General features: G+C 41.0%; 2 protein-coding genes across 3 annotated transcripts; one reads left to right on the forward strand and one right to left on the reverse strand.

Moving 5' to 3' along the window:
- Positions 1-3,393: 3,393 nt before the first annotated feature.
- Positions 3,394-9,193, reverse strand: LOC100553997 (nicotinamide N-methyltransferase). The gene is made up of 3 exons (XM_003227754.4): positions 9,006-9,193; positions 6,178-6,385; positions 3,394-4,726 (listed from the first exon to the last, which is right to left on the reverse strand). Exons 1-3 carry the CDS (start codon positions 9,160-9,162, stop codon positions 4,303-4,305), a joined length of 789 nt encoding a protein of 262 aa, XP_003227802.1. The 5' UTR covers positions 9,163-9,193; the 3' UTR covers positions 3,394-4,302.
- Positions 9,194-9,254: 61 nt separating this feature from the next.
- Positions 9,255-26,625, forward strand: pou2af2 (POU class 2 homeobox associating factor 2). Of its 2 annotated transcripts, none has more exons than XM_062961035.1 (6): positions 9,255-9,353; positions 11,672-11,944; positions 16,011-16,120; positions 21,519-21,561; positions 22,373-22,656; positions 24,166-26,625. In XM_062961035.1, the coding sequence occupies exons 2-6, from the start codon at positions 11,935-11,937 to the stop codon at positions 24,568-24,570; spliced, it is 852 nt and encodes a 283-aa protein (XP_062817105.1). In that variant the 5' UTR covers positions 9,255-9,353; positions 11,672-11,934; the 3' UTR covers positions 24,571-26,625. The 2 variants fall into 2 exon arrangements, with proteins under 2 accessions (XP_062817105.1, XP_062817106.1); XM_062961036.1 differs by having other exon boundaries at positions 9,276-9,353; positions 11,708-11,944.
- Positions 26,626-27,366: the final 741 nt, after the last annotated feature.

Consider the following 27,366-nt stretch of genomic DNA (forward strand, 5'->3'; position numbering starts at 1 on the left):
AACAGGAAACGAGGAGGAGCGTCGGTTGCTATGGCAGCGTGGCGCTTGCCTCCCTCCGCGCAGGCGCACTGGCTCTCAGAAGAGCGCGCGTCCCTTTGGCGCACCCAGCGGACGCATCCGGCATGACACCCCTTCGCTCTAGACAGCGCCATTCCGCCTCCAATGTAAACATCCGCCGCCCTCCAGTGGCCACATCCGGGAATTGCACCCTTTGATACCCTGTTTCCCCTAAAATAAGACATCCCCAAAAAATAAGACCTAGTAGAGGTTTTGCTGAATTGCTAAATATAAGGCCTCCCCCGAAAGTAAGACCTAGCAAAGTTTTTGTTTGGAAGCATGCCCGGCGCCTGCCAAACAAAACACCAGAGCATGCAGGATTGGTAAATGTACATACCAGTTGTATATGGAAATAATGGTAGTAACAAGAAATTCTTGACAGAAGTCACTGTTTGTTTGGTTTGGTTATGTTGCTTTGTGATGACAACTACTGTACAGTATAGAATAAATGTTGTTTTTTTTTGTTCAACAATAAATGTGAATTCTTCTTCATGGAAAAATAAGGTAACCCCTGAAAATAAGACCTAGCACATCTTTGGGAGTAAAAAATAATATAAGACACTGTCTTATTTTCGGGGAAACACGGTAGCAGCTGAGAGGCATTTTGTAGGTCTATCTAGGGCCATCTTGTGGCCATAGTGGGGAATTGCATCACTTTATTACATCCACGTTTGTGGATCTCAGTGGCTTCTCTGTGTTGTCTGACGTGGTAGTTGTGTGAGAGTGGTCCAGCATTCACACATTCCCACATCATGTGCATAAACCGCCATTTCTGATGACATCCATGCCAGCACTGACTACTCAGGCAATCCCCTACATCAGGGGTCCCCAAACTAAGGCCCGGGGCCGGATGCGGCCCTCCAAGGTCATTGAGCTGGCCCCTGTCCTAAACTTTAGACTTAGAGTTGACCTAAGTCTACCTGGTCTTTGGAGGTCTTTTTGCTTACCTATGGTCTTATGAGATCATCCAGATAGTCTTTGAAGGTCTCTGTGCTTAGCTATGGCCTTATGAGACCATTTAGATGGCTTTTGGAGGTCACTTTCCTTACCTATGGTCCTATGAGACCGTCTAGATGGTCTTTGAGAGTCCCTTTCCTTCTCTATGGTTTTATGAGATTGTCTAGATGGCCTTTGAGGGTCCCTTTCCTTATCTATGGTCTTCTGATGGCCTGATGAGATCATCTAGATGGCCTTTGAGGGTCCCTTTCCTTACCTATTGTCTTATGAGACCGTCTAGATAGTCTTTGGAGGTCTCTTTGCTTACCTATAGTCTTATGAGATAGAATAGATCAGGGGTCCCCAAACTAAGGCCCATGGGCCAGATGCAGCCCTCCAAGGTCATTGACCTGGCCTTTGTCCTAAACTTTAGACTTCGGGTTGACCTAAGTCTGAAATTACTTGAAGGCACACAACAACAACAATCCTAGTTTTCGACTATTTCATCATAGTCCGGCCCCCTAACAGTCTGAGGGACTGTGAATCGGCCCTCCACCTAAAAAGTTTGAGGACCCCTGCCCTACATTATCCAATTTCCGTAAGGAACTGAAGACCTGGTGGTGTCGGCAGGTTTTTGAGTAATTACATTGGAATACCACCGATTTCTGGGCCTGAATATATTGCACAAGATTTATCTAGACTAAAATGATACATTTTAATATATTGAGTTATGGTTCCCGTCCCCCTGATCAGGTTGTGTAAGTGTTATTTTATTGCTATGTAATTGTATTGTTTTACCTTGCTTAATGTTTTATTATGTTGCTATGTAATGTATGTGTTGTTTTTATGATTGGAAACTGCCCGGAGTCCCATCCGGGAGATAGGGTGGTATATAAATAAGTATTATTATTATTATTATTATTATTATTATTATTATTATTATTATTATTATTTTACTCCCCTTTTTATAGTAGTATGCTAATTGGCAATATTTTCCTCCTCATTTCTCGTACTTTCGTATCCCTTTTCATCCCTATTGTGAATATGTACAATATTTTTGGCCGACTATACAAAATGAGTCAAATCAAATACAGTAGAGTCTCACTTATCCAACATAAACGGGCCAGATAAGCAAATATGTTGGATAATAAGGAGGGATTAAGGAAAATCCTATTAAACATCAAATTAGGTTATGATTTTACAAATTAAGCACGAAAACAACAAATCTGACAGAAAAAGTAGTTCAATATGCAGTAATGCTAAGTAGTAATGACTGTATTTATGAATTTAGCACCAAAATATCACAATGCATTGAAAACATTGACTACAAAAATGCGTTGGATAATCCAGAACGTTGGATAAGCGAGTGTTGGACTCTACTGTATTATATTTTATTACATTATAATATTATTAGTATTATGGAATGCTTTTGACATGAAATAAATAAATAAATAATTAGCATTATATTTTATTACATTATAATATTATTATCAATATATGTACATACAATATATTACATTATTATATATTATTGTATTTTATACTGCCACCAACAGCACTTCTTCACTGAACCCCATTTGGGGATGGAAGGAGCAATAAAGAAGATAGGAAGCAGCCAGGCTTTGAAGCTGCAAGGGCATTCAATGCTAATCAAGTTGGTGAATTGCACCTTTCACACTGGCCTCAAGCAGACCAGTTATTTCTCCTACCCTGGACATCATACCTCAGGGATATAAATAACCCCCACGTGCCAGGAAGGGGGACACCATCCAAGCCCTCCCAACAGATGGCCAACCAAGCTCTGCAAATAACAATATAATCCCACAGGCCTACTGCCCTAGATGTGGGTGAAACGTCAGGAGAGAATGCTTCTGGAACATGGCCAGACAGCCCATAAAAACTCACAGCAACCTAGTGATTCCAGCTATGAAAGCCTTCAACAACACATTGACAGAAGAAAGGAAGGCAAGAAAGGCCTGCATGGGGACAGTCTTCGAAGGGAACCTTTTGGGGGGAAGACTTCAGGTGACACTTTGCTCACCCCTGAGGTCAGGTCAGGGATTGAATGGAGCCATCATTTCCCCGATCCCTTCCAAGAGTTGGAGTTGGCTGTAGTGGCGACCTCTCACCACGTGCAGAGTGCAACTTCTCCCCTGCAGAAGCAGTCCCGAGTGTGAATCAGAACCAAAGAATGGGCCAATGCGCTCTGGACGTGGGGAAAGGATGTATCAAAATTATTTTTAAAAAATTTAAAAGAAGCTAAGCAGAATCAGCCCTGGTTAGTACGTGGATGGGAGACCAACGAATGCTGCTCCTTTGCCAAAGAAAATCTATTGAAATTCCTGTGGCCCTCATAAATCAACAGGAGGCTTGAAAGCACATGGATGCACACACACGAAAGAAGTATATATTTCGTTTAATCAGAATAGAAATCTTCCTGTTATTATTACTATTATTATATTTATTTATACCCCGCTTTATCTCCCCAAAGGGGACTCAAAGCAGCTTGAGATAAAAGCATTGTATCCAATTAAAAATACGCCAACATTAAAACAGAATTAAACACAAGCAGCATTTTAAATATTCATATAAAATACATCAACCCTATTTGCGATGTTTTGGACAAAGGCACTTGATCTTGCAGCCACAAATGCTGCTCCATTCATTTTGATATCATCCACACAATATATTTGGACCCTCAGCCATTTCAGAAAAAAAGAAAACAACCACAGTTGTTGTTAGAAACCTTGATTTGAGAGGGATCCCCAAGGGCCATCCAGTCCAACCCCCCTTCTGCTGGGCAGGAATATACACACCAAGCCTTCCCATCAGATGGCCATCCAAAGACCTCCAGAGAAAGAATCCATAGTACTAACTGCTTTCCATGCAGGAAGACACAACCCAAGCACCCTCGGCAGATGGCTATCTAGCCTCTGCTTCAAAGCCCCCTGAGAATTATCACAGAATCAAAGAAATAGAAAAGACATCAGGGGCCATCCAGTTCAGCCCTTCTGGCATAAAGACACAATCAAAGCACCCCTGACAGATGGCCATCCAGCCTCTGCTTAATATCCTCCACAGAACTATCATAAAACTGGAGGATCATCCAAGAACACAATTCAAGTCTTCCCGACAGACACCCACCAGCCTCCCGCTTCAAAGCCCCCAGAGAAGGAGATTGAAGTGTCTTGGTTAAGTAGTTTCCAAAAAAGGAACATATTCTCACTAAAATGAAACAGATCTTTGTCTGTATTCTGCCAAAACAAGCTGCCCAGGTCCCTCAGTACAGATTGTCTCCTCCGCTAGCCCTTAACACTGTTTCTGGGCCACTAGAACGGCCACATGCTGAGCATCTGCGATCTCTGGTGGCAAATGCGCACTGGCCATTTCAGACCAACGAATGCAAAACCCGGCCTCTTTCATGGCCTCTTCAACCCTGTCTTTGGTCAAGTAAAGGCAGGAGAACCGATGTGGGCCAACCATGTAGAAAGTTTCCTCAGTGAACACCGCGAAAATGAGGTGGCCCCCGGGTTTGACCAAGGAGCCCACGTTCCTCACAGCGGAACGGTACGTAGGAAGGTCTTGGCAGGCCGCTTCCAGGCAGAAAGTGGAGAGGACGCAGTCGGCTGGAGGGACCACCAAAGGATGGAAAGGGTTGGCCAACGTCACGTCACATTTCAGGACTTGCTTGACGGTCCTCCTGAGCGTCTCTTCCTTTTCCATCCACTTCTTCCTGCAAGGAAGGCAATCATTGGGAAACCTTCTTAATTGGCTTTCTACAGTATGTCACTATTTCATATTTCAAGAGTGACACAGTAAGAGAAGAGTAATGTCACTGCTGCCAAACAGGCCAATTTAAAAATGTTCCTGCAATTCATAGGATCCTAGAATCAAGGGCCATCTAGCCCAGCCCATAAAGGAAGACACAATCAAAGCTCTCCCCGCAGATGGCCCAGATGTTTAATGTCCACAGAGAAGGAGACTCAGACTCCCAGGAGGCATATGACACTGCCAAACAGTTCTCACCATCAGGAAGCCCTTTTCCTGCAACTTGAATCTATTGCTCCATTGTGTCCTAGTCTCTGGAGAAATTTCACATATTTAAGCATTGCTCCTTCTCTCAGCCTTTTTTTTTCTCCAAAGTAAATATCTTTCAGCCATTCCTTAAAGAGATTCATAGTGTCCAGACCTCTGACTATTTTGGTAAAAGCCCTGGACTAACACCAGCTGCAGTTGCTGGATGTCATGGGAGCATACCTCTTTCACTAAGAACTCCCCCCAAGGTTTGCTTTATCATTATTGTTGTTATCATTACCATTACCATTACCATTATTATTATTATTATTATTATTATTCTTCCCCAAGTCCTACTTGGGGTCTTCATTGCAGCCTTGTATTTCCTCCAGCTGGCGAAACATTTTTTAGGACTGAAGAAATACACTATTTATTATTGTTGTTGTTGTTACAATAAACATTTCAATGTGTTGTCAAAGGCTTTCATGGCTGGAATCACAGGGTTGTTGTGTGTTTTCCGGGCTGTATGGCCGTGTTCCAGAAGTATTCTTTCCTGACATTTCATCCACATCTATGGCAGGCATCCTCATACCTCACAACCTCTGAGGATGCCTGCCATAGATGTGGGAGAAACGTCAGGAAAGAACACTTCTGGAACATGGCCATACAGCCCAGAAAACACATAACAAGCAACATTTCCCCTGTCCTCCTTGGGATCTTGCTTGCAGCCTTGCATTTCCTCCAGCCGGAGAAACACATTTTAGAATCGAAGAAATACATTATTTATTATTACTATTACTATTATTATTACAGCTACTATTCCCCCAGTCTTCTTGGGATCTTTCTTGCAGTCTTGCATTTTCTCCAGCTCGAGAAATACTGTGTCTTAGAGTCAAAGAAATACAATTATTATTATTATTGTTTGCATGTTAATGACCAGTTCACTCATTGCAACAGGAACCTACTACAAGTCACATTTCTGAGTTCAAAATAGCATTTTTATTGTATTTTTTAAACATGGGAAGATGGCTTTAAAGAAGAAATGTTCTGCTAATGGTGAGGCATGCTGATGACTGCAATCCAAACCCGCCAGAATGACCCCAAGCTTCCCTTTCCTTAATGAATGGAAATGGGAAGGCAACCATTAGATACCAAAGCTCTCCTCCATACCTGTTCCCCTTCAGCTGGCAGACATATTTCACCATGGGACTCCAGTCAAATGCTTCCGGGTCCTTCTTCAGCCATTTTTGCAGCTCCTCCCGGTTTTGCTCAAGGAAATCGGTGGCAATGATCTCCTTGAAGGACTCACAGGCAGAGAGGAGCTGGTAGATAGAGGGTCCGCTGCCTATGTCAATCAGGGTGTCTCCTCGGATGCTGCCTGTGTTGTAGCGACATTGTGAGATTCCCCTGTATTGAATCTCTACAACCCCATTTTTTCTAATCCTTGACCAACTCTGTTTGGCCTCTTTTGGACCAAGCTTTAAACCTCTTTGACATTCAGTAACTCTGGGATTGTTCCTGGTCCTTAAATAAGGCCTGTGCTTTCCCCTGAAAACATTCCACAAAAGGAGGAGGAATAACTCCTAGATTACGCCCTAATCTGCATCCCCTTTTACTCTTTACAAGGTAATGCCTTAAAGCCATTGACATGCACTGGGGTTATAAACTTTCCAGCTATTAATATGGCCTATTGACATGTGTTGATTATTATTATTGACCACTGACAGGCATTGGGGTAATCAGACCTCCAATTATCATTATTATGGCTCATTGACATGCATTGGGACATGGATTGGGTTTTTATCAATGTTTCCAACAAGGCAATGATGCAGAGGACTTTATTTGTTAAGTGAGTTACTAAAACCGTTCGAAATTCATAACACTAATAATAATAATAATAATAATAATAATAATAATAATATAACACTATGTAAAACAATTTTTGTTCCTGGGTTATAAAGTAATTTCCTAAATGAATTTCATTGTTATATTTATTATTTATTAATTATTTATGTAATACATTTATATCCCACCCTTCTCACCCCGAAGGGGACTCAGAGCGGCTTACAAATTAAATTTACATACAATATTATATTATTAGCATAGGACAATACTGGCAATAAATTACCATATTGTACTATATCTATATATTGTAATATTATTAATAATATTACATGTAATATATAATATATAATAAATATTATTATATTGTATTATTAGTACTATATTGTATTACAAAATAATATTATTAATATTATATGCATATACAATATATTATAATATTATATATTATTGTAAATTATATTGTATCCTAGTTACCGGAATAAGGAATTCACTACAAGTCACTAGCTGTTTATAACAAGACGCATCTAAACTCTGGATTTGACAAATAGCCACCATGCTTCTTGGAAGTTACAGTGTTTACCAATTGCTAGAAATAACAAATGAGTTTAATTTCACAGTATCATAAGCTACTGACACGTTTATGAAGACAGCTACTGTAATCTGCTGCCTTTCAAATCCATCTTCTATGTGCTGAGTCAGGTTCAACACTTGCGATGTGCAGCTTTTGCCTTTCCTATGATGATGATGATGATGATGATGATAATAATAATAATAATAATAATGTGTATGGATACCCGGCTTTTTCTCTCTACAAAGGACACTCAAAGCTAATTATTGTTACAGTAGAGTCTCACTTATCCAACATTCTGGATTATGCAAAGCATTTTTGTAGTCAATGTTTTCAATTCATCGTGATATTTTGATGCTAAATTCGTAAATACAGTAATTACTACATAGCATTACTGCGTATTGAACTACAAATTTGTTGTATAACATGATGTTTTGGTGCTTGATTTGTAAAATCATAATCTAATTTGATGTTTAATAGGCTTTTCCTTAATCCCTCCTTATTATTCAACATATTCGCTTATCCAACGTTCTGTTGGCCTGTTTATGTTGGATAAGTGATACTCTACTTTATTATTATTATTAGCCACTTTGAGTCCCCTGCAGGGGAGATAAAGCGGTGTAATAATAATTATAATAAATTATATAATAATAATTAAATAATAAAATAATAATAATAAAATAATTATTATAACAGTAGAGTCTCACTTATCCAACATAAATGGGCCAGCAGAACGTTGGATAAGCAGATATGTTGGATAATAAGGAGGGATTAAGGAAAAGCCTATTAAACATCAAATTAGGTTATAATGTTACAAATTAAGCACCAAAACATCATGCTATACAACAAATTTGACAGAAAAAGTACAGTAGAGTCTCACTTATCCAACACTCGCTTATCCAACATTCTGGATTATCCAACGCATTTTTGTAGTTAATGTTTTCAATATATCGTGATATTTTGGTGCTAAATTCATAAATACAGTAATTACTACATAGCATTACTGCGTATTGAACTACTTTTTCTGCCAAATTTGTTGTCTAACATGATGTTTTGGAGCTTCATTTGTAAAATCATAACCTAATTTGATGTTTAATAGGCTTTTCCTTAATGCCTCCTTATTATCCAACATATTCGCTTATCCAACATTCTGCCAGCCCGTTTATGTTGAATAAGTGAGACTCTACTGTAGTTCAATACAAAATAATGCTCTGTAGTAATTACTGTATTCACAAATTTAGCACCAAAATATCACGATTTATTGAAAACATCAACTACAAACATGCGTTGGATAATCCAGAACGTTGGATAAGCAAATGTTGGATAAGTGAGACTCTACTGTATTAATATTATTATAATAATTAAATTATATTATTATTATATAATACAATAATATACATATGATAGCAATGTTTATTGATATTCCAATTTTTCTCTCCATGAAGGAGTCTCAAAGCTAATTAATATAATATAATAATATACTTATAATCATGATGTTTATTGCTACTCGGCTGTTTCTCTCCACAAAGGAGGCTCAAGGCTAATGATTATTCTCACATAATATAATAATACTCATCTATCTCACTCAGGAGGAAGGCCTTGTGCAGCTTCTGCAGGACGAAGGAGAACAGGGCCTCGCAGGCGGGCGTGCTCCCGCTCCCAAATGGTAAATGCACGCCGAGATAGTCTTTGGGGTTGAAATGCTGCTGGTAGGCCTCTTTGCCTGTGAAACCGCCCTCCATCTTGGCGCCGGGAAAAAAAAAAAAGACCTGGAAGTGGGAACTGCGCACGCGCAGATAGATGGGGGGGGGATCCTTTTCTCCACACTGCGCATGCGCCACTTCCACTCAGCCCTCTCAGGAGCAACGGTTGCCGCCTGTCCGCGCTCGTTTGCGCATGCGTCGCACCTTCTGAGCCGACTTGGACACCCTTGGTGTTTAATCAGATTAGAAATCTTCCTGTTATTATTATTATTATTATTATTATATGCCCAAGGCCCGTTTTGCCGACTTGGACACCCTTGGTGTTTAATCAGATTAGAAATCTTCCTATTATTATTATTATTATTATTATTATTATTATTATTATTATTATTATTAATATTATATGCCCAAGGCCCGTTTTGTCGACTTGGACACCCTTGGTGTTTAATCAGATTAGAAATCTTCCTGTTATTATTATTATTATCATTATTATTATATGCCCAAGGCCCGTTTTGCCGACTTGGACACCCTTGGTGTTTAATCAGATTAGAAATCTTCCTGTTATTATTATTATTATTATTATTATTATTATATGCCCAAGGCCCTTTTTGCCGACTTGGACACCCTTGGTGTTTAATCAGATTAGAAATCTTCCTGTTATTATTATTATTATTATTAATAATAATAATAATAATAATAATAATAATAATATTATATGCCCAAGGCCCGTTTTGCCGACTTGGACACCCTTGGTGTTTAATCAGATTAGAAATCTTCCTGTTGTTATTATTATTATTATTATTATTATTATATGCCCAAGGCCCGTTTTGCCGACTTGGACACCCTTGGTGTTTAATCAGATTAGAAATCTTCCTGTTATTATTATTATTATTATTATTATTAATAATAATAATAATAATAATAATAATAATATTATATGCCCAAGGCCCGTTTTGCCGACTTGGACACCCTTGGTGTTTAATCAGATTAGAAATCTTCTTCTTATTATTATTATTATTACAGTAGAGTCTCACTTATCCAGCATTCGCTTATCCAACGTTCTGGATTATTCAACGCATTTTTGTAGTCAATGTTTTCAATACATCGTGATATTTTGGTGCTAAATTCGTAGATACAGTAATTACTACATAGCATTACTGTGTAATGAATTACTTTTTCTGTCAAATTTGTTGTATAACATGATGTTTTGGTGCTTCATTTGTATAACCTAATTTGATGTCTAATAGGCTTCTCCTTAATCTCTCCTTATTATCCAACGTATTTGCTTATCCAACATTCTGCCAGCCCGTTTATGTTGGATAAGTGAGACTCTACTGTATTATTATTTGCCCAAGGCCTGTTTTGCCGACTTGGACACCCCTGGTGTTTAATCAGATTAGAAATCTTCCTATTATTATTATTATTATTATTATTATTATTATTATTATTATTAGCCCAAGGACCATTTTGCCAACTTGGACACCCCTGGTGTTTAATCAGATTAGAAATCTTCCTGTTGTTGTTGTTGTTGTTGTTGTTGTTGTTGTTATATGCCCAAGGCCTGTTTTGCCCATTTGGTGCCTTTTAAAGATATTTCGGAGCTTCCTTTAGGGTTGTTCTGGGTCTGTTTTGCCCATCACCTGCTGTAAATGCATTGCATACAATTGGGACTCGCCAGATCTGTTCTTTAGAATTGCAGTTCTGTATGTGGCCTGTCCATCTCATACAACTGAACCGTGCAAACTTGTCAAGTGTAATGATAGGAAAATGGCATGGTCTCGCAGTTACCATGTTTTTATGGGAGAAAGAATATGTGCTGGAGGTGGCCTGGTGTGGAATCTTTCGTTTTTTTCCTCTTAAAGAGACTCACAGTGGTAAAAACAATACAATAATGCAGCCTGGGAAGGTAAAATTACCTCGTCTAATGGGACACGTGTCACTCAAGACGGAAAAATCAGGAGTGACGGATAGAGCATGCAAATCGTGGTAGGCAAATTCCAAGGCAGCTGTTCTATGTCGCTGAATAAAAACAGCATTTCTGCTGTGGAAATCAGCATCAAAAATAAAAGCGAAGACAATACATTCAGACGACAAATGTGTGCCATATTTAGCCCAGTATTGTATTACCAGATGACTCTGGAAAGCATAACATGGCTTCAAACTAGAAATATTACTTTTCAAAGTATTGCCATTTAGAAGAAGGCATTGTTTGTTTTGGGATGTTAGGTAATATCACTGAAGTTTGGTTCAGATTAGTTGTTGGCTGGGTATATAGACATGGTAGAAACTGGTATGGTATATTGATAAATATTTGTGCACTATTAGATGAAGTTTCCACTGAAAGGTCCATTTTTCTTTCTTTCTTTTCTCTCTCTCTGCAGCATTTGCAGTGTAAAAACTCACTTTAAAACCCTTCCCCGCCATCATGAAGAAGACTTGGAAAAACTTTCAAAATACTAGATCGTTCGAGATACGTCTTGATGCGATTTGTGTGTGTATGTATGATATATCTCTAATGCTCTTTGTTCTTTCCCTTTCCTCCTGAAAGGGCCTTTTCATCGCCATGCAAATTGCAACTAAACAGACATCAAAGGATTTGCATGTACACAAATCCTGGGGGAGACCATTTTGGAGGCCTTGCCGAAAATTGAGGAGGGGGAAGGAAAAAACAGGGCTGTTTCCGCCTGGCTCAGAATCAAACCTGGGTAGGATGCACCTTTGCGGACGCTTCATTCCTGGATGGGAAGCTCATGAAGGCTGGCCGTCCCAAGCGTCCGGCTGAATTCGGCGGGATTTAAGCCCTTGTTGACCATGGAAACTGGTAAGAATTCCAAGACAAAAGCAGATCATTAATAATAATAATAATAATAATAACAATAACAATAACAATAACAATAATTATAATGTGTCTTTGATTTTTTTGCCGGTTGCTTGAGAGTTCCAGTTGCTTGAGTTCTGCTTAACCGAGAGTCTACTGACAATTATAACAACTATAATTTCCAAACCAAATCTGGAATGCTTCTTGGAAAAGTAATATCTTTCCATTAATAATTAAAGCTGTCAGTTACTACTTAGGGTCATCATTATTCATTAGGATGTTACAAAAGGCCTTTGTTGCTTTGCGTGAGGATGCAATAATGCTATTCAATTAGTTAATGTTTGTAAAATAAGATTTTAATCTTGGTTTTTTAGTTCTAGAAGCTGGTCTGGGCCCCATCTATACAGGTTGAATCTGCATTTTATGGTCAGCATAGACTCATACCATACAATTCAATGCAAGTAAACTATATTATACACTGACCATATAATGCAGTTTCAGCCTGCATTATATGGCAGTGTAGATGGGCCCTATGCCTTTGGAAACTTTTGCAAACTTTTTTTGCAAACTCAAAGTCATGGATTCGTTGGTTGGGTCTCTCCAATTGGCCTTATTATTGTCTTTTCTTTGAGTCGTGTCTTCTCATGATATGTCCAAATGACAACGGTCTGGGTTTAGTGTGTTTTCTTGTGTGTATTTGAATGATAAGCATTGAGTCTTCTTTGTGGAGAGAAAAAATGGGGTATTATTATTATTATTATTATTATTATTAATAATAATAATATCACGATCTGCCAACTGCAAAAGGCCACCCTGCTGGGATCTGCACGCATCATCCGAAAATACATCACACAGTCCTAGACACTTGGGAAGTGTTCGACTTGTGATTTTGTGATACAAAATCCAGCATGTCTATCTTGTTTGCTGTGTCATACAATAAAATAATAATAATATAATAACAACAATAACGTGTGAGCCGCCCCAAATCACTTCGGGGAGATGGTGGCGGGATATAAGAATAAAGTTATTGTTATTATTCTTATTATTATTGACACGACACTGTATAACACAGCAAACAAGATAGATATGCTGGATTTCGTATCACAAAATCACAAGTCGAACACTTCCCAAGTGTTTAGGACTGTGTGATGTATTTTTGGATTATTATTATTATGATTATCGTCATCTTGAACAACTATGGCTGGTTTTAATCCATATCATATTACAGAGACCATCTCATGGCTAGGATCATCTCAAAGTGGTAAATCCAATTATATCTAATGATTTCATCTGAGTCCTTTCCTGTGACATCCCAAAGAGGCATCAAAGTGGTGTCAAACTGCATTAATTCCACAGTGTAGATGCCCCCTCAATCTTAGATTATTTGGCATCGAAATGTCCATCCAAACCTGGGAAGTCCTACACAGAAGTGACTTGAGCGTTTGATGATTGGATGATGAGGATTGTTATTATTATTTCTTCCTAGCAGCTTATTTAATTTTTGGAAAGCGCTACAGCCTGAAACGGCCTCCCTCAACACGCACCCGTCCGCATTGATCTCTGGGTTTTGTTTACCCAACAAAAAGGCCTAAATTTGGGAAGGGAGGCCGGGATTCAATGAGATCAAAGAGTTGCGCAGAGTGGAGGAAGGAGGGGATGTTTGTTTTAACTCAGGAGATATGTTTTCGAAGGGATTAAGCAGAACATTAGGCCCCAGCTGTGAAATTTGACTAAAAGGTGTCTCCGTCAGGTCGGCCCCGTATTGCTTTCCGCAGGTGCAGATTCTTTCCAAGGGCCGGAACCAAACAGATGGATTGAAAGGGACAATTTTGGGTGGATGGAGAGGCAGGGCAGAAAGCAAAACATAGGAGCCAATCGCCGATCGAAAGGCATAGCTCTGAAACATCCTATCCTCTTCCTGGAATCAACTAATTGTGCATTTACACTGTGGAATGAATGTAGTTTGACATCACTATAACTGCCAGGGGTCAATACTATGGGGAGATGTAGTTTGGTGAGGCACCCGCACCCTTTGGCGAAAGGCCTTGTCAAACTATAGCTGCAAAGCTGAACTCCTTCCAAGGTTTTGCCCAACTCGAGAAGAGCTTCAGAAGAGCTCTCCAAGGTGCTGAACTTAATTTAGGCAACTATGGACAGGATGGCTTTTCAAATTCAAATCCTTGGTCCCAAGAGGGATGAATGGAGGTCTAGACCAATGATGGGCAAGCTTTTGCGCTTGGTGTGTCAAAATTCACCAAAAAACCTAGCATGACTTGTGTGGTGTATCACTTTGAGAAAAAAAACATAATTTCACAATATGTATAGTTTAAATAACAAAAATGTATAATTGTCATACATAACTGTATTTAATAAATCAAAACCTACAGTAGAGTCTCACTTATCCAACACTCACTTATCCAACGTTCTGGATTATCCAACACATTTTTGTAGTCAATGTTTTCAATGCATTGTGATATTTTGGTGCTAAATTCGTAAATACAGTGCAATAGAGTCTCACTTATCCAACATAAACAGGCCAACAGAACGTTGGATAAGCAAATATGTTGGATAATAAGGAGGGATTAAGCAAAAGCCTATTACACATCAAATTAAGTTATGATTTTACAAATTAAGTACCAAAACATCATGTTTAACAACAAATTTGACAGAAAAAGTAGTTCAATACGCAGTAATGCTGCGTAGTAATTACTGTATTTACGAATTTAGCACCAAAATATCACGATGTATTGAAAACATTGACTACAAAACTGCGTTGGATAATCCAGAATGTTGGATAAGTGAGGGTTGGATAAGTGAGACTCTACTGTAATTACTACCCTTATTTCCATGTACAACAATCTATGGTACCTCTTGCAGTTTCCACGCTGATTTCTCTCTATTCTAGTTTCAATGTAGTCATGAATAATTAATAATAGAATAATAATATAATGGTAATAATATGATAATATACTACAATAATAATAGAATAATAATATAATGATTATATATATATATATATATATATATATATATATATATATATATATATAAATGTAATGTGCATAATTCCCATGGAGTAAACAACAAAACCACTGGACCAAATCACACCAAATTTGGCCACAAAAGACATAGTCATCCAATCAATCTGCAGGCGGCAGCGTGTCAGCAAAAATGGCTAGACGTGACAGTGCTGACATGTGTTTCATAGGTGCCATCACTGGTCTAGACCAACCTTGTAAAACCTCTTTGTGTTTTCTAGCCTTCCAAACAGCCCTTGAAGAAGGCTTTAAGACTACAAACAAGCTAAAATGCAATGTTATTTTAGTAAGAAATGCAGCTGCCTTTGGAACGTCTCTCTAGATGTTTCTACAGGTTGGCGTGCTGAAGGATTGAGCTTCTCAGAAATGTCCAGGTTAGCCATTTCTCCTTGATGCACACTGGAAGTCCATGCAAACTTGCAGCTACCTCTGGAACATCTTGAGATGTTTCTCCAGGTGGGCCTGCTGAAGGATTGAGCATCTCAGAAATGTCCAGGTTAGCTATGTCTCCTTGATGCACACTGGAAGTCCATGCAAACTTGCAGCTACCTCTGGAACATCTTGAGATGTTTCTCCAGGTGAGCCTGATGAAGGATTGAGTGTCGCAGAAATATCCAGGTTAGCCATTTCTCCTTGATGCACACTGGAATTCTATGCAAACTTACAGCTACCTCTGGAACATCTTGAGATGTTTCTCCAGGTGGATGTGCTGAAGGATTGAGCTTGATCAAACTGCTACAACTTTATGGTGTAGACACACTCCTCATTGGTCACTTGGAAGCAGAGGACTGCTAGGTGGGACTCCGTGATGTGGTGGGAAGAGGCAGTGGCTACAGGTTCACCTACACCAGGGCCCCCCAAACTCACAGGCTGAATCTGACCCTCCCCCAGAAACATGTCTCTGGTCCCACTCTAAACTGTGGGTTCCTCCTCTGACCAGGGACTCAGATTTGGGAAATCCTGCCCTTCCTTTGCAAACATCCCTTTTTGATGTCCATCCCATTCATGCTCCATCCCTTTGCAATGCTCAGTCCCTGCAGATTATGGCAAACGCATCTACCAAGGAGTCCGGGTGAAGCACACGGTGAAGGACCTTCTGGCCGAAAAGCAGTCGAGGCAGACGGGCTCCTCGCGGGTGAACGTAAGTGGAAGGGATTGGATATAAGCCAAAATTCACAACTTAAATTTGACTGGGTATAATTGGCACAGTCCGTTGATTGAGTTGCAGTGACTGTCATTAAAATGTACAGATAAATAAATCCTGATTATGATGATGTTTACATTGAAGCCCATGGAATAGCTAGGGAGGGAACTGCACCAAAATCAGCTGTAGGGGGCAGGCTGTGGTACAGACTGGTTATCAGCCAGCTGCAATAAATCACTCTGACCAAGAGGTCATGAGTTCGAGGCCAGCCCATATCGGGGTGAGCACGCAATAATTAAAAATAAAATATAGCCCCTGCTCTTTGCTAACCTTTTTTTTCGTGTCAGGAGCGACTTGAGAAATTGCAAGCTGCTTCTGGAGTGAGAGAATTGGCCATCTGCAAGGACGTTGCCCAGGGGACGCCCGGATGTTTTGATGTTTTACCATCCTTGTGGGAGGCTTCTCTCATGTCCCCGCATGGTTGCTGACCTAAGCAACCCAAAAGATAGTTGCATCTATCAAGTAGGAAATTTAGGTACCACTTATATGTGGGGAGGCTAATTTACAACACCATAAAAATCATCCAGCTGCCGTTGGAATGAGGAAGTTGCCATCGCAGTGGATGATGAAGCAGCTGCTCCCCCTGTGGCCGGAATCAAGCATACCCTTAGGAAGCTGGAAGCTGGAGGAGGTTTAAATTGCCTCTGCGTCTGTCTCTGTCTCTGTTCTATGTGTATATGGCATCGAATGTTTGCCTTATATGTATACAATGTGATCCGTCCCGAGTCCCTTTCGGGGTGAGAAAGAAGGGCGGAACATAAATACTGTAAATAAATAGTATTTAAGAAGTGTCAAGGGAAAAAATTCTAACCTCATTGATAAAGTAAAGATGATATGAAATATATAGAGATAGATATAGATAGACAGTGATTGTATGAAGTTCTTATAAGGGGTTGGGACAGCTCTAAGGCAAACAGCCAGCCTTTGCGGGCGGGAGAAGCCGCTCTTGGGTGCTCCGGTGTGTCCAGACACGGTCCCGTTGGGGCGCCTGTGGGTGCGTGCCAAGGCAGATGGCCTCTCCGACCGACCGTCAAATGCTTCTCAGGGAGTTGAAGGCACCACTTCATCCTCGGAGCCACATTTGCATGGCAATCGGGCGCTGGCTTGTTTGCCTTTTGGATTTTCCCAAGAAGAGTTCTAGGAAACCGTGGCTTACCATTAACCAAGTGGCAAGCGTGCCAGAACATGCGGGTCCCAGCCAAGTTCAGAACTGCATCTTATGGAATCTCCTCCCCTGGAGGCTTTTGAACTGAGGCCGAATGGCTCTCTGTGGGGAAGGATTTAACTGTGTCCTCCTGCCAAGACGGGGGCATTTTCTGTACAAATAAGTAAGTTTGCCCCATAGGATAGCTTTTGGGTTGAGTTGAACATTTAAGCTTTGATAATTACAGTTTCCTTTAAACATTACAGTCTGAAAGATACTACTGTGGATTACAACAGTTGACTGTACTTATTATTTTTCATTATTGTTGTTAACTCTCAGGTAATATTGTATGTACATGATGCTCTAAATTACATAGTGCAATTTATGTTTTGAAACTTTATAGTATTTGCTTATCTTTTTGACACAGAAAGAAGATAGCTCTATACTCAGAGAGGCCTGACTATTTCTGTGGCCTTTGCAAGATGCTCTAATATACACATCTCTTTGTATGTTTTGAACCTTTATAGTGTTTGCTTATCTCTTCGACGTTGAGTTGAACAGACCCATCCAGCATGGTCTGGAAACTGGGGACCCACTTTCCATGGATATCTATCCATCCATCCATCCATCCATCCATCCATCCATCTCTTCTCTCTACAAATGATCATCAAGTCTCCCTTTAATACAGTGATTCCCAGATCTTAGTCCTCGGCCTCCTTAATGAATTAATTTTTTATTTTATTTACAGTATTTATTTTATTTACAGCTGTATTTATTACAGCTTGAAAATCTGGCTCTTCACTCAGGCCTTTGGATAAAGATTGCTCATCTCCATAACAATCCTGTATCTGTGACCATTCTCGTACCGGTTTGGACTTTTTACCTTTGTCAACTTGATATAGAAACAGCAGGGTCTATTCCCATCCCAATTTGCACTTCGAAGAATTTGCAGCATCTCGTGTTTACAATATTTATATGGTGCACTTTACCCAGTCTACTTTCACAACCTCTCCGTTATGATCCATGTTTTTATTAGTTCTTGTCATTGGCTAATGTTTAAATTTTTATAATTGTGCATGTCTTTTGCCTATAAGTAGTTTGAAAATCTCTAATAAAATTATTATAAAAAAGGAATGGAAAAAGAAAGCTACCTCAAATAGGACAAGGCTAGCAAACTAAAACCCTGACCAACTTTGCCATTTTTTGCTCCACTTCTTATTTTGCTGCAATGTTTTTTCCCCTGTAATTTCCAAGAATCTTTCTTTCCGGAACCCAAGGGCATCCCTTTCTTAAATGCATACCATGTGCCACTTTCAATTGTGTTTTGGCAATGGTTTGCCAGGACATGTTGAGTTGCTCCTCGGTGCCCTTTGTGCCCTCCAAGTGACCTGCAATGGGGTGAAAAGCAGCCATTATGTCGTTGCAGACACCGTGAGATTGGAGCGGGCCTTGAATTATTATCTGCATGTCGAAGTATTTCTAATTAGTACATCTTCCAAGTGGGGTGCGGTCCAAAGAAATATTTGCACTACATTTGGACTCAAAACGGCTCTGCATCTTCTATAGTGGTTCTCAACCTTCAAGATGCCGAGACCCCTTAATACATTTCCTCATGTTGTGGTGACCCCCAACCATGACATTATTTTCGTTACGACTTCATCACTGTTATGGATCATAATGTAAATATCTGATATGCAGGGTTGTAAATATCTGCATGTAGAGATCACTGCACCAGTGCAGGAGATTTTTTTAAGGTTCATGAATGGAATCTGATTTATTTTATTTATTTGTTATTATTATTACAGTCAATGACCAGCAACAGAAAATGTACAAGCATCAGAATAGCATAGAAAGGTATACAATTAGATATTAAGAAACACAGTGAAGAACAAGGTTAAAACACAGTATTAAATATGGTAGTTAAAATGGTATAAAACATTTATATGCTAAAACTAGCTGTGCCCGGCCACGCGTTGCTGTGGCGAAGTCTGGTGGTATGTGAAATAAAGTATTGAGGAATTGGTGGTAGTTAAGGTAAAGGGTAAAGGTTTTCTCCTGACATTAAGTCCAGTTGTGTCCAACTGCACACTGAAGTGGATTATATGGCAGTGTGGAGTCAAGATAATCCAGTTCAAAGCAGATAATATAAGATTATAAATGGGTTATATAGCTGTGTGGAAGGGCCTTGAGTCTACACTGCCATATAATCCAGTGCAAATGAGATAATCTGTGGAAGAAGCCTAAGTGAGGCCTAAGTCTCGCCTGTCCCCTAACTGAACCCTGGCTGTCCCTTGGCTGAGTTGGTTGCTAGGAGACCAAGTGGGCAGAGATTAGCCCTCTAAACTGGCAGCAATTGGATAAAAACAATTATTGCTCTCCCTCTAATTAGGACTTTATTTTTCTTCTCTTTTTGTTGTATCAACCTAGAGGCGTGGATGATGGGTTGTGTTGTCAAATTTCAAGGTTGGGGGACCTGTAGTTTTGTTGTTTTGTGGGTTGCCGTGATGCCATCACTCATTTATATATATAGATGGCAAAGGTAAATGCTCAAGTAAATATTAAAACCTTTTAAAACTGTGGCAACATCTTGCACCGACAAGCTATCGCTGCTGCACACAAGCTAGCAACTTTGGCAGTAATTTTGGGGTCTTGGTCTGCCAAAAGATAATCAACATAAAACCTTACAGATCTCCCTGGTAAGCTTTCTAAAATTGGGTTTATAGAGTGTTTACGAAGGTCTCGGTAAAAAGAGCAGTACAATAAGACATGCTCCACAGGGTGTATTTTCATTCACTGGACCAAACAAATACTCAATATGTCCAAATATGGATACTGGCGGAGTTTGGGGGAAATAGACCTTGACGTTTGGGAGTTGTAGTTGCTGGGATTTATAGTTCACCTACAATCAAAGAGCCCCTTGAAACCCACCAATGATGGAACTGAACCAAACTTGGCCAACTGGAACCAAACTCCCGTATTTGGTACCCACTCTATATGCTGGTCAGGATAGGAATTACAGTACGTATCTCTCCAGCTATCATCAGACTGCATCCGCCAACATTCCCCACCACTGCGCATCCTAGCTAGGGCTGTTGGGACTTGTAGTCCAATAATATCTCCAAGTCACTTCATGCAGGATAGGACAAATGTGCCTGTTTCCAAGACATATATGCCCATTTCAGTCTAGATCCACATGAAGATATCCATTCCAGACTCCTCACTTCCCTCTGCCTCCTTGTTTCCTGTCCAGCATCACTTGAAATTTAGCCAAAATGATGGACTTATTTCCCTGGATAAGCACTGGCCCAGGTGGGAGCCGGGCGAGATGTCAACTAAAAGGAAGTCTTGACACTGGCAAATTTTAATTCAAATCCAAACCTCTGAATTTGGTTGCCGGCCATGGCAGGAAACTCCTGTTTGCCGTATGCAAACCTGGAAGGGGAAATTGCACCCTGAGAGAGACTCCAAAGTGATGGGATCGCGGACACGCTGTCAGTCGCTCTCGTGTTTAAAGGTCTCGGTGGGGAGGAGGAGGAGGAGGGTCAACATGTCTCTGAATTGAGCTGCTGAATTTGGACTCACTTGGGGTGGGAAGTGAATGAATGCAGTTGTGGTTATATAGGGCCGGGTCTGCTTTGACTTAAGGCCAGCCAATGAATGGGAGGCCTCCAAAGCATCCCAATATCAAGCCACATGAAAGGACTTCTTTCTCCCACCCTGGACCTTCCACAGATATATAAACCCCACTTGACTAGTTTCCAACAGACCTCACAACTTCTAAGGATGCCTGCCATAGATGTAGGCGAAACGTCAGGAGAGAATGCTTCTGGAACATGGCCAGAAAACTCACAGCAACCCAGTGATTCTGGCCATGAAAGCCTTTGACATCCTATTCTTGCAGTCCTTGCAAAAATGGTCCCTCGATTGAATCCATCCATCAATCATGCCACCTTCTTCTCCTATTTCCACCTTTCGGAGAGTTTGTATCGAGTCTTGTGATCTATCCAAACTAGGGAAGATGTGCAACTATGTAATCCTATAGCGCTATAATGATATATAACAAAAACACCGCAAGAATTCACTCGTTTGTGGACATTTAATATAAAACATAAACATATTTAAATAAACAAATATAAATGTAATATAAACATAAATATATAGTCTTTTAACTCCTTGTGTTGTTCCTTTCAGGGGAGCGTCAGCACAACTCAGTCCTCGTTTGTTCCTTTGCCAGGTAAGTATATATTTTTCACTGTCTCACCAGACAGTGGAGCCATTTGTGGGTTTAGCTTTGTAAATATGATTAATATGTTATCTCTAGGAATTTTGTAGGTCCTCCAGCATGACTCTATGGTCCCAATCAACCATGGAGTTGCACTGGAGGACTTAGAGATTCCTAGAGAGGATACGCTTTTAAGCATTTTTAGATCATCCAGTATTAAAGGACTTAGAAATTCCTAGAGAAGTGTGTTGTCGAAGGCTTTCATGGCTGGGATCACAGGGTTGTTGTGTTTTCTGGGTTGTATGGCCATGTTCCAGAAGTATTCTCTCCTGACGTTTTGCCCACATCTCTGGCATTTATGGCAGGCATCCTCAGAGGTTGTGAGGTTGTGAGGTATACCTCACAACCTCTGAGGATGCCTGCCATAGATGTGGGCAAAACGTCAGAAGAGAATACTTCTGGAACATGGCCATACAGCCCGGAAAACATACAACGACACCTAGAGAAGTGCTTTATTTACTCTTAACGTGCCATTGAATTTAATGAGCACTTCAATTTTCAAAACTTTGAAACCCATATTATGTAAATCTAATGCGCACTCTAATATTGGGAAAATAATTTAGTCAAAAAAGGTGAGCATTAGAATCGAGTAAATGTGGTATATTTAAAAACTAGCATTTTACCAAATGTGTGGCTTTATGTAGGCCCTGTGCCCCTTAATCCCAATCTAATCAGATTTCCAATATGGGCACCTAAGCTGCTTTCCTCCACCTTGTGTTCCGCCGACCTCTTTCTTAACCACGTTTCTCCGTTGTCCATTCAGGTTCCCCCACTAGCTATTATGGGATGCGGAGATCCTTCATGTCCGACGTGGATTTGCAAAGCAATAAGCCGCTCTCGAGTGATGTCTATGCCTCTTCCCTCATGACGAAGCCGTTTGGGTACGAGTCTCCAGCAGCGCAAGGCTATTCCTCCCTCCTGGACTCCCATTTCGTGGACCAATACGTTGACCATCGGGCCGCTTCCGGAGCCTCCGCCCTCTTCGGCGCTTCGCCCCTGGCATCCATTGGGCCGCCGTTTCCGAGTGACTCCGCACACTTTTTAGCCGTAAGTATCGCATTAACAATAATATTAATATTAATAACAATAGTTACCTGGGACCCTAAGCTGAGTCTGAGAGAAGAGTGCTTCCCCATGACATCTGATGTGTGTCAATGGGTGTTAACAATAATATTAATATTAATAACAATAGTTATTCTGGGACCCTGAGCTGAGTCTGAGAGAGAAATGCTTCCCCATGACATCTGATGTGTACCAATGGGTGTTAATAATAATATTAATATTAATAACAATAGTTATGCTGGGATCCTATGCTGAGTCTGAGAGAGGAGTGCTTCCCCATAACATCTGATGTGTACCAAAGGGTGTTAATAATAATATTAATGTTAATAACAATAGTTATGCTGGGATCCTATGCTGAGTCTGAGAGAGGAGTGCTTCCGCATAACATCTGATGTGTACCAAAGGGTGTTAATAATAATATTAATATTAATAACAATAGTTATTCTGGGACCCTAAGCTGAGTCTGAGAGAGGTCTGCTTCCCCATGACATCTGATGTGTGTCAATGGGTGTTAACAATAATATTAATATTAAAAACAATAGTTACCCTGGGAGCCTAAGCTGAGTCTGAGAGAGGTCTGCTTCCCCAAGACAGCTGATGTGCGCCAATGGGTGTTAATAATGGGCGGCCAGGACAGGGATGGGCGGAGTTACAAGCTCTGAGGCAGGGCTGAGCTTCTATCCCTGTCCTGCAGCGCCTGCCAGGACACAGGAGGTGGGGCTAGAGGAGGGGGCGGGGCCTCTTCCCAAGTGCCTGAGGGGGCTGAACCTCTATACCCCACCACCGTATTCTAACAAGCGCCTCAGGAGAGGTATAGAGGCTCAGCCCTGTCTCATGCTCTTGGGAAAAGGCCCTGCCCCACCCCTAGGCCGGCCCTTTAGTTGTAATAGGCCTCTTAGGAGAAGTATAGAGGCTCAGCCCTGTCTCATGCTCTTGAGAAGAGGCCCTGCCCCACCCCTAGCCCCACCCTTTAGTCATAATAGACCTCTCAGAAGAAATATAGAGGCTCAGCCCTGTCTCATGCTCTTGAGAAGAGGCCCTGCCCCACCCCTAGCCCCACCCTTTAGTCATAATAGACCTCTCAAGAGAGGTATAGAGGCTCAGCCCTGTCTCATGCTCTTGAGAAGAGGCCCCACCCCCGCCCCTACCCCTACCCTTTAGTCCTACAAGGCCTCTCAAGAGAGGTATAGAGGCTCAGCCCTGTCTCATGCTCTTGAGAAGAGGCCCTGCCCCACCCCAGCCCTGCCTTTTAGTCCTAAAAGGCCTCTCAGGAGAGGTATGGAGGCTCAGCCCTGTCTCAGGCCCTATCTCCGACACTTGGAAAGAGGCTCTGCCCCTCTCTTGGCCCCGCCCCCGTGTCCTAATAGGTGCCATCACCGCCCCCCTGGATCACTGCAGTGCCCACCAGGGGGCGGTAGTGCCCAGTTTGGGAATCACTTCTCTAGCCCCTCGATGCCGTTTCAACCAATGTCTCTCTTGTTGCCTCTTTCTTAGAGAGACACCTGGGATCAGTCCTTACCCGACGGCCTGGGCCAATCGGAGTCGTGTCCGGAGTCCCTCCAGGCGCCTCCACCGGCCGGCTGCCTCTCCTCCCTTGACCCAGGGACGTCTTCTCAATACCGAAGCCCCAGTTGGAGCCCCCTCGTCTCTGGGCCGCAGCCCTACTCCTTCCACGCCCTCGAGGACGTCCACTACGGCTACGCGGCTTCCTCGGCGTATCCGTTCTCCTCCTTGATGGCCGCCGTGTCCAGCGATTTGGGCTCCAAGGCCTTCCACACTCCTCCTCCTCCTCTGGAAGAACCTTCTGATGCCACCCCGCTCCACGAAGGCAACACTCTCTGGCCGAAGGAAGATGGGAACCCGCTTTGGGGCTCCTACGAATCCCGGAGGACTTACTGAGCCGAAGGAGGAGGCTTGACCCACCACAAAAAGGGAACGTCAACCGTGGCCAATACTCTCCCCAACCGTCTTTTTAGGATCGTGGCACGTCTCACGTAGTCAACGCTGCTTGCTAGGAAGTGCACCTTGGATGGACAAGAAATGCATACTGCAAATGATGGAGAAAGGGAACATTTCTCCCCGGGAAGAAGTGTTGAGGAGGAATTACTCTGCAGAGAAATACAAACTTCTCTTTGTTTGTTTATTTGCACAAAACAATCACACACACCCATAACTCTGCAGGATAAATCCTTCTCAACATCCCACTCTTTCGGGACATCGGGATATTAGGGAAAGCTTTTCTCTATTTACTGTGAATTTTCGGCACTGTCAGGCTATGTTCCGGAAGCATTCTCTCCTGACGTTTCGCCCACATCTATGGCAGGCATCCCCAGAGGTTGTGAGGCCTGTTGGAAACTAGGCAAGTGGGATTGATATATCTGTGGGATAATGTCCTTAATAATAATAATAATAACAATAATAATAATGCTAACTGCAAAAGGCCACCCTACTGGGATCTGCGCGCATCATCCGAAAATACATCACACAGTCCTAGACACTTGGGAAGTGTTCGACTTGTGGTTTTGTGATACGAAATCCAGCATGTCTATCTTGTTTGCTGTGTCATAGTAAAATAATAATAATAATAATTTTATTTTTGTACCCCGCCAACCATCTCCCCAAAGGGACTCGGGGCGGCTCACCGATATAAAACCAGCATACAGTGATATCAAATACAAAAATCAAATACAAAAACACACAAATAAATTTAAAAGGCATTAAAACAAATAAAAATAAATAAATAAATAAATAAAATCACAATCATAAAACACATGAAAAACAGCAATAAAAGCATAAAATGAACTGAATGGAATTTGTAAACAAGAAGGAAGTTAAGGTGCTACATAATATCTGTTTTTATTGTTGTTTTTATTGTTTTTATTGTTATTTTAAAGCTAAGTGTATTGTTTTAATCTATTTCTGTAAACCGCTCCGAGCCAAACAGAGTAGCGGTATACAAGTCTAATAAATAAATAAATAAATAAATAAATATAAATAAAGAACTCTTGTCTGTTTGAGGCAAACGTGAATGTTACAATTAGCCACCTTTATTAGGATAGAATAGCCTTACAGCTTCAAGGCCTGGCTGCTTTCTGGGGGAATCCTATGTTAGGAGGTGTTAGCTGGCCCTGATTTTTTCCTGTCTGGAATTCCTCTGTTTTCAGAGTGTTGTTCTTTATTTACTGTCCTGATTTTAAGAATTTTTTTAAATACTGGTCATCAGATTTTGTTCATTTCCATGGTTTCTTCCGTTCTGTTGAAATGGTCCACATGCTTGTGGATTTCAGTGGCTTCTCCGTGTCGCCTGACGTGGTGGTTGTGAGAGTGGTCCAACATTTCTGCATTCTCCCATCATATTATGTGTCCAGGTTGGTTCATCGGGAGCTCTGCTCTGACTGGCTTCTCTGGTTGGTTCATCAGGTGCCTGCCACAGATGTGGGCGAAACGTCAGGAGAGAATGCTTCTGGAACATGGCCAGACAGCTTGGAAAACTCACAGCAATCCAATGATCCCGGCTATGAAAGCCTTCGACAACACTTATTTCTGCCTTTTATTTTTGGGATACAGGTGGTCAGAATCGGTCCTCTCATGGCCACAAGGGGGCGCTCTTTGCACATCTCGAGCATGAGTCCTTTGCAGAATTTTCTCCCCATTGAAAATGGAAAGAAATTGAGGCAAATGGATGGATTCTGGGTCAAGTTTTTTAAAAACTTGAGGATCCGAGGACCAAGTCAGAGTCTATGGATCATATGCACCTTGCAAAGTGAACAATCCCCACTGGATTTGCGTTGATGATTTGCTGGTTTGAGACGCTTCGATTTTGTTCCTCAATCTATTTCAGCCTTGAATGCTATTTTTATTTTAGTGGAAAAGTAGGATTAAAATGCGAAATCGTATATAAATTATATTCTCTCTCTCGCTATCTATAATATTTATATCCCACTTTTATCTCAATTCAGAGGCTCGCTATGTTAATCTTCAATATATAAAGTAAATCAACCCTAACTGGTGTTAAACACAAATATTTTGACCATATTAGTTTGGATGAATTAGATGGCAGGGATTGATTGAATGGACATTAGTTTTCTGTGGGTTGCAATACCCAAACTGGGCATTAGAGGGCAGTGTCTGCTAAGCAAAAAAATACAATACAAACTAGGCTCATTCTTAACTCTTTACTTTTTTCCCTTTCAGACTTAGTATGTGCCATTGGAAAGAGATCAATGGCAAGGATCCCAAAATATGTCCACTTGTGGGGTGGTCTCACGTCCCACAATTCTTTGCAGCCAAGGGTCCCACGGGTCCCACGAAAAACAGGTGATAATAAATAAGGAAAGTGTGCAAAATGCATAGAAGTTGCATGCCATGCAAAATTTAAATATGTTTCCTAGATGCTAAAATCCCGTCTTGATGTCTGACATTCCTTTTGAAAATGCTGCAGCAGAAATGCAATAATGATAAGAAATACAATATGGTAATGATAAGAAATACAATACAGTAATGATTTCTCCATGGTGGTGAAACATGGGACTTGTAGTTTGGTGAAGCTCTAGCATCAAAACCTTTTCAATCCACAACTCCAGTGATGCCATAGCATTGAACCGTGGTAGCTAAAGTAATAATAATAATAATAATAATAATAATAATAATAATAATAATAACTTTATTTATGCCCCGCCACCATCTCCACGCAGG

This window comes from Anolis carolinensis, unplaced genomic scaffold, assembly GCF_035594765.1.
Source record: "Anolis carolinensis isolate JA03-04 unplaced genomic scaffold, rAnoCar3.1.pri scaffold_8, whole genome shotgun sequence".
NCBI lineage: Eukaryota > Metazoa > Chordata > Lepidosauria > Squamata > Dactyloidae > Anolis > Anolis carolinensis.

Bases quoted from the DNA above. Each gene is read 5' to 3' on its own strand.
- LOC100553997 (XM_003227754.4), bottom strand. From the start codon at position 9,162: ATGGAGGGCGGTTTCACAGGCAAAGAGGCCTACCAGCAGCATTTCAAC. The intron at 6,386-9,005 runs GTGAGATAGATG...GCTACAACACAG, and splicing joins GCACAAGGCCTTCCTCCTGA to GCAGCATCCGAGGAGACACC. The intron at 4,727-6,177 runs GTATGGAGGAGA...CCTTCCTTGCAG, and splicing joins TGCCAGCTGAAGGGGAACAG to GAAGAAGTGGATGGAAAAGG.
- pou2af2 (XM_062961035.1), top strand. The intron at 16,121-21,518 runs GTAAGTGGAAGG...TGTTCCTTTCAG, and splicing joins CGGGCTCCTCGCGGGTGAAC to GGGAGCGTCAGCACAACTCA. The intron at 21,562-22,372 runs GTAAGTATATAT...TTGTCCATTCAG, and splicing joins CTCGTTTGTTCCTTTGCCAG to GTTCCCCCACTAGCTATTAT.